Here is a 7,316-nt window from a genome sequence, read left to right as displayed (position 1 = left end):
AAAAAGGCTATTCCTAAAACAGTGCAAAAATCCAAAAGACTGCAAATTCTACCAGTGAGGAGAATATCACTTATGTTTTTATATGAACAGTTATTATAACACATAAAAGCTATTTTTTGGTGCCAAATTCTCACATTAAATTACAAAACCTGTATAGAAATCTATACTGTTTCAAAATAATGTTCAGCATAATATCAGTTTTATAATCTAACTTCCAGCTCCCACCCGTAAAAATTTTAGATTTCAGAGCAAGTAGAAGACAGAACACGAAGAAGCAGGATTCAGAGACAAGAAAAGCTAAGGAGCCCTAATGTAAGTATATTTATTTCTTAGGGAGGGGGGCTTTAAAAAATGATGGTAGGGGAAGGGGGGCTGTAAAAAGACGGTGGGGGGATGGGGTTGTAAACAAATTGGGGGGAGTCAGGTGGCTTAAAAAAAATGGGGGGAGAAGGTGCTGTAAAAATCAGGGGGGGGGGGCTGTAAAAAAGAACGGAGGAGGAAGCGGGCTGTAAAGAACAGGGGAGGGGAGGCTGTAAAAAATAGGGCTGGAGAGAAGGTGGGGTTCTTTGGAGTATATAACTATATACTACATTAATATAATAAGTAATTAATTATGAAATATAAATAAGAACTATTTTCAAAAAGGCGGTGACATGTTTATTAATAATAATAATCTCTATTAGGTGTGGTGGAAATTTGTACGCCATTAATTTGATTGTGGGGCTGGTGGGGGAAAATAGGCCTTTGTAATAAATGGCAAAGCTATTAATGCCGGGACTGGTGAGGGCTAAAATTGGTTGGTTTATTAAATGTGTTATTGATTGTTATGTTATTAATGTAATATTGGGGTTGATGAGGGGGAATATGTCTGTTAAATGGGAATGCTATTACTTTAATGTTGGGGATGATGAGGGCTGAAAATAAGTCTGTTAAATAAATGGGAATACTATTCACTTAATGTTGGGACTGGTCGGGGGAAGAAATCGGTTAGTTTATCTAATGTGAATGCTTTTAATTTAATGGGGCTGGTTTGAGATAAGGAGCAGAGTACACAAAAACAGTACAGGAAATATATGTAATTTCCATCACTTAAAGATAAATTAAATAATTTGTAGTTCAATTCAAAATATTTTTGGGTGTTTGGTTGCAATATAAAAAGAATAAATGTGCATATACAACACTCAACTAGTTATGTTCTAGTCTGACCTACGGTACTTCTCTCATTAGAAAGAGCTACATTTTGCACCCCAGTATTCATCACCACCTTCACTTGCTAAACATGAGAAAACTTGTATAAAGAGCACAATTTGGGCAAAAATAGGTCAATGACATCTGAAAAGGTATGTTTGCTGCCGAGACAACGTTTTACATCTGTGTGAGCATTACTGTGTTTAAATGTATTAAAAAGATAAAAACAGCAGCCAGAACAATAGGGTCAAGAGACAGTTAATAAAGCATTTTATGTATGTCTTGGTTTGATGTGGCCAATGTAGAACTTGGTGCCAATGCAGTTATAAGGACATAAAGATATCAGAAACAGGAATATTTTCCAAAAAGAGCTGGCCATCCTACATATGTCATCTGCATCTTAGTAGTGGCAGTAAAATATCACAGTTTTATCGTTTTTTTTCAGGGTATTTTGGTGATAGCTCAAAATGTAACTACCAGTTTTATCATTAAGTTTTAATGCCTATTCAGTAAATGTAAGTGGCAAAAATCCCAATTAACAAACTAAACGCCATAGTTGGCAGTTTTAAAATAACTTCCAGGTACATTTTGCTAGTGAGTGAGTGCTTCAATCACATTGGGGCCTATTTGTTAAGCCATAAACCATTCGGAAACAGATTTTTTATGTTGTTACTATGTAACAGTAGGTTAAGTTTCGCATTATACTGCAGTCCCCATAATTTTCAATGGGGACTGCGATCCGGAAGCATTTAACAAGCTCCAAAAAGTCTAGCTTTTTTGGAGCTTGAGCCCCTTGGTTAACACCATATGAAGATGACATTATCCATTCTAGCCTATGGGGAAAACATTGCTGAAGTGCGATCTTCGGATCATTGTTTTGCATTTTAATTACTCCCCATCAATAAGAAAGATCCTATAAAGCTAAGAGGGTAAAAATAGATATTGAATATTCAATACAATATTAAGAATACAAAGACTATTGTGCAGTCACTCCGTGCTGAAAAACAATCACTAGTCTTTAAAACCTGTACTGGCCCCTAGGCACTATAGACGGAACTAAGGAACACAGGTTATAATGAAACTTCAACTCGTGTTCTCCGCTACTTGTATACTTCATAACCTTCTAGAACAGTCGTATGCGCAATACCAAGTGCTTTATTATAATCAATGCTGTTTTAAATACATACACCCGTTCCGCACTGACAGACAATTATATCATCTTATTTTTACCATGAAGGAATGACTTATACAGGACGCTCAGAGGAGTTAGTGTTACTGTGTTCCCGGAACTCCAGCTATAAGGAGTATGTTACCGGGGGAAGAGTATCTGTGCGTACCGTTCAGTCCGGTTGTCATGGACGCCGGGGGATTAGGAATCGCTGCTGAATTAAGAACCTGTACTGGGGGAGATGAGGAGCCCTGGATTCTGGAACATCCAAAGGTTAGGATGTGTCCTGACTTTCTCTGTCAATGTCACTATATCGGGGCTGCAATTCTAACAGGAGGCATAAATACTCCTTGGAAGTACTATTACACGTAAAACATTAGTGGCTTCTATTTATATCGAATACACAAATACTATTACAAGTATATATTCCTGTAAATAATATCTTTATAAATGGTGAGTTCATTTGGAAAACCTGTGTGTTACAAGGAATAACATACTGCCTACTGTGAATTATTGAACATATTAGTTATTAATATAATAGGGAAAATAGGCGCAATAGGTAAGGATAGGGAACACGGGCAGGTAAAGATTGTGGTCCCTATTTATTAATGACAGCATTTTTAACATGAACCCTTTCAATCCTTAACGCAAAGATAAGAATTGAAAGGTCGTGTGTTTATTAAAAATCTTCAAAATGAACAGTAGTCACGGAAGACTGCTGTTCCTGCGAAGACCCCTCTGAGGGGAGAGCAGTAAGATGTGGTGAGGGATCCGAAGATTCCTCTACCGCAATGCTGTCCCAATAGAGCAGACCTGAAAAGTAATATATTTATCATAACTGCTGCGATGCTCTATTAATAATTTAGAATAATTCTTAGCTTTGCGTGTATTCCCTGAAAATGGCAGTTTTTGGGGAATTTACAGTAAAATAATGATTAATAAATAGGCCCCAATATCCCCTAGCACTCCAGTAGCTGTGCTGAGAGTTGTAGTGTTATTTGTTAAATGTTTGGTACTGTTGTTATACCATGTACAGTCTTGTTGTTTTCCCTCTGTACGGCACTGTGGACCTCATGGTGCCCTATAGATAAAGGTTAATAATAAATATAATATTATTGTTAGTATTATTTTTAAAGTATCGGTAAAGGAATTGATAAAAAATAATTTGTTTTAATAAGTAAGACGCTAAACCAGTGTGTAAAGATTCATGTGATGAGGATATTACAGGTTAGAATAATCTGTTCAGGTTTCTCAGTATCTTGCAAAAAAACTTGCTGCCCTAATACCATGAGTTTGAAATATAACATGCGCTTAAAATGAAACAAAATCAAGTTCCGATTCCCAGTGCAGGGTTAGAACACAGAGTCAATATTCTGTAATATCACTGAAGAAAAGAATGTCCATATATCCAGTGAAATACAATGTTCAATAAGTCTTATTAGTGATGTGTGCAGCTTCAGACCTTAATGAAATGAGCGATTCTTCTTAAATTTGTCTCATCTTATAGATGAACTTAGCACTGACTTAGTAACTGGCTTAATTAACCTGAGATCAAATAATGTATTGATGTAAAACACTAGTTTCCTATAAAGTATTAAATTAACTGAGCCCAGTTCATTCTTTCAGGTAGTGCTAGATTCAGGACAAATAGCTTCCAGATGCAATGGGTCAGTTTGATGTTTCTGTAACTGAAATATTTATGAAAAATGGGGCATAAATAATTGTTCAAAAAAAGTTCCTGTTTGCCAGACATTTGCCTTTGTTTTCTAAAATATATAATCTGGTCTCTATGGGTTACAGTACTTGGGTATCAACTTTCACAAATGCCCTCATGTCTGTTTTTCACATAACAAAAAGAAAGCCCAAGAATATATATTTTCATTTATGTCAATCCTCACAATGTTGTTCTAAGTGTAGAGACATCTAGGACTCAGTTAGAGTTAGGAGCAAAGCAAAGACATCTGTGCTTTACAGGGGCTGGCTGGGCTAGGGGGCAGGGGGCATCTGTCCCCCCAGGCCATTCAGTAGTGGGTTACCTTGGGCTGGGTCACTGCCTGGGCCACCTGCATCTTTTCCCCCCTTTAAAATAGATTGCTGAGTCGAGTCTTGCCCCCGGGCTAAAATTTGTAAAGCCCTCTCCTGGTGCTTTATGATGTCAAATGCCAATTTTTCTAGTTGTCTCTGAAAGCAAAAAACAGTGGAGACCAGTTTAAAGTAAGCCAGCAGGTAAACATAAAATATAACCACAGTGTTTTATCCACTTCATGATTCGACTGATTTTTACATCTTGGTGATATGCAGGGTAACATTTTTTTAATTCTTTAATTTACACAAATAAATTCAATATGATTATTTATCTGGACATAATGATCCCCCCTCTACACAATTCTAATTGACATCATCCAGGCATCTTCCTACCAATGAATACAAAATTGCATACAAATACATTTTGCACACTGCACTCATATTAAGCACTGTGTGCTGGTGATCGGAGGGGCAGGAACCCTTCAAAGGACTCCTCAACTGTTAATGACAGCCCAGGTCCAGTAATGGCGGAGCATGCGGCCTCCATTTAGAGGCTTTGTAATGAAAAGTCACCAGCCTACAATAAATCTACTGTTCATGGCACTTGTTTATGAGAATGTTTATTTGCAAATTGTACCTACATTAGCTGGACCAGTAGGCAAATGTATTGTTTGCTGTTTTAGGAATAACTGTATACTTAATTATAGAATTCCTTTGTTAGGGTCGTTGTTACGCATGTTGGATATTGGGAAGATAACTGCTAAGAGCGTGTGTGTATGTTCGCTACACTAACAGGACCAAATGTACAAGTGATTCCATTCAAGCACTGAACATCATTGTTACCATCAATGTGTATTGCCAAAGTGTACATTAATCCTGTTGCTCAGTGCTTGGGCCTAGCATCAGGATTGGCCCATTTGGCCAGCTGAATCATGGAAAAGTGCTTACGCTGCATCCACATTCACTAACGCCACAATAACTCATATTTTTACCAACCTGTTTGGTACTGTGACGCCTTTGATGACCCTGATGATACAAGATCCATTTTATTGTGAGAAATCCTTTGAAACATGATAAATATGAAATTCTGAATAGATGTAATGGAAACCCAAAGGGCATTATATCTAAGTTGTGTCACTAATAAATAAGTGCTCCTATATAAATATTATTTTAGAGATTTTCCTCTACTATTCGTACATTATGTGACACATGCAGCCTGGTGTTCTGACACACTGGTTTGGGAATCCCTGTCCAAACATAAGTTTTATTTCTACAATTATAATCCACACTGAGCACGTTGGGGTTACTTTTGCTATTACCATATAAGGTTTTAAAAAAAATAATTCTAAATTGATACTAATGCCTTGCAATCATTAAAGCCAAAAACATAGGTTATCACAATGTGGATCCTTACTTCCTAGTTAGTCCAGGATGTTTATTTTTGGTTTGGTTTTTTGTGTTTTCATGGGGGAGCGGGAGAAGAGCGTATTGACCTCATGACAAGTTGGTAGATCGCCCATATTATATTTTGTTTGCTGAAAACAACTCAAACTTTTACCACAAAGTCACATTACAATAAGGGGTTTTGTTTATTCAATTCTCTTTTGCAGTTTAAGGAGATGATGGCATTGGATGTAGCAGACAGTGCACAAGTTTATGCGGCCTTTCTAGTGTACATGGATCTTTTAGAAGGTAAGTTCAATAAGATTAAGACTGAGAGTAGTGCTGTATTTTTCCTCCATGTCTTAAAGACAGATAACAATAATGTATAATTAAGGCTTGGACAAATTTATTCTAAAGTTGGTATCTACCAATTTGTACATTTGACAATCCACACATATTCTTTTTGATGTGTGTTAGGTAAACAATATGTAATCAGCATATTATACCTTCCTGTGGCACCCTGTTGCAGTCTGTAACCTTTACCCCCATTTAGCACTTTTCAGTGGCCTGTGGCTCTCATTTTAGCACTGTGTAATGGTCTGTGACTCTACCCTCTAACACCATGTAGAAGCTTGTGGTTTCCTCCTATTTAGCACTCTCTGCTGAAGTCAGTCATCCTGCTGTTTCTGGCAAATGCAGGACCACAGCTCTGACTTCTGTAGTATTACTGTGTATGATAATGTTGCATCTGCAAGCTGCAATAGCTGTTGTAATGGTTTCTGTGCAAAGTTCATACCATGAAGAAAAGAAAAAGGAATTAATTACCGTTGGTTCCATTTTTCCCAAACCATTTGGTATCGGGACAGGCACTGGGTTATAATTCTGTGCTGACTGGAAACAGGAGAAATGTTTGAATTTAAATCTGACTCATCCACATTCCATTTTCTCATATGTCCAATTGGGGGACATTGCTATACATAAGAGTATAGTAGGTGGTGCCAGGAGTCCAGGCACTTAAACAGTTAAATCTGTGAGTGACACTCCACCCCTGCTATACCCCTCCCACAGGAAGGATATTCAGTTTAGTGTTAGTGTCTCAGGAGTCGGGCATGTTTAATGTTATTCGTTTTTGTTTTTTCTACAGGGGGGAAAATTCTGGGCTCAGGGATGCCTCTCAGGGGGTGGATAGTCTGCGGGCTTCCTCCACCCCGGGTCCCTGAGCTGGTTTTTCCCTCTTTAAAAAACAAATGAAACAACTTTCTTTTCCTCCTTCGGCTCAATTAATGGAAATTATTTCAGACGCCTGGAAAAAGCCTGATCAGCGTTTTTCCATGCCAGCGGAGTTTAAAACGCTCTATCCTCTTCCAGCTAAAGATTGTGACAAATGGGAGGCACTTCCAAGGGTGGAACCTCCCATAGTCAGGTTGACTAGAACAACCACTTTACTAGTTGAGGTGTTATTTCCCTCAAAGATGCCACAGACAAAAATTTTGATTTTTTTTTTTTTTCCGCTCAGGTCAGCCTCTGAAGCAGCTAGTAGTGTTTTCAGGCT

General features: G+C 37.7%; 1 protein-coding gene across 1 annotated transcript in view; it reads left to right on the top strand.

The window, feature by feature from the left end:
* The first annotated feature begins 2,504 nt into the window (after window positions 1-2,504).
* Window positions 2,505-7,316, top strand: part of TSEN15 (tRNA splicing endonuclease subunit 15) — a 30,656-nt gene continuing 25,844 nt past the window's right edge. Inside the window, exons 1-2 of the mRNA XM_075182667.1 lie at window positions 2,505-2,629; window positions 5,992-6,073. Of these exons, the coding sequence (XP_075038768.1) occupies window positions 2,543-2,629; window positions 5,992-6,073 (169 nt within the window). The 5' untranslated portion in view covers window positions 2,505-2,542. The remainder of the gene's footprint in view (window positions 2,630-5,991; window positions 6,074-7,316) is intronic.

Source organism: Mixophyes fleayi, chromosome 8 (assembly GCF_038048845.1).
Source record: "Mixophyes fleayi isolate aMixFle1 chromosome 8, aMixFle1.hap1, whole genome shotgun sequence".
Taxonomy (NCBI): domain Eukaryota; kingdom Metazoa; phylum Chordata; class Amphibia; order Anura; family Limnodynastidae; genus Mixophyes; species Mixophyes fleayi.
The sequence above is the reverse complement of the archived record's forward strand: the minus strand, read 5'-3'. Positions and strand labels throughout refer to the sequence as shown.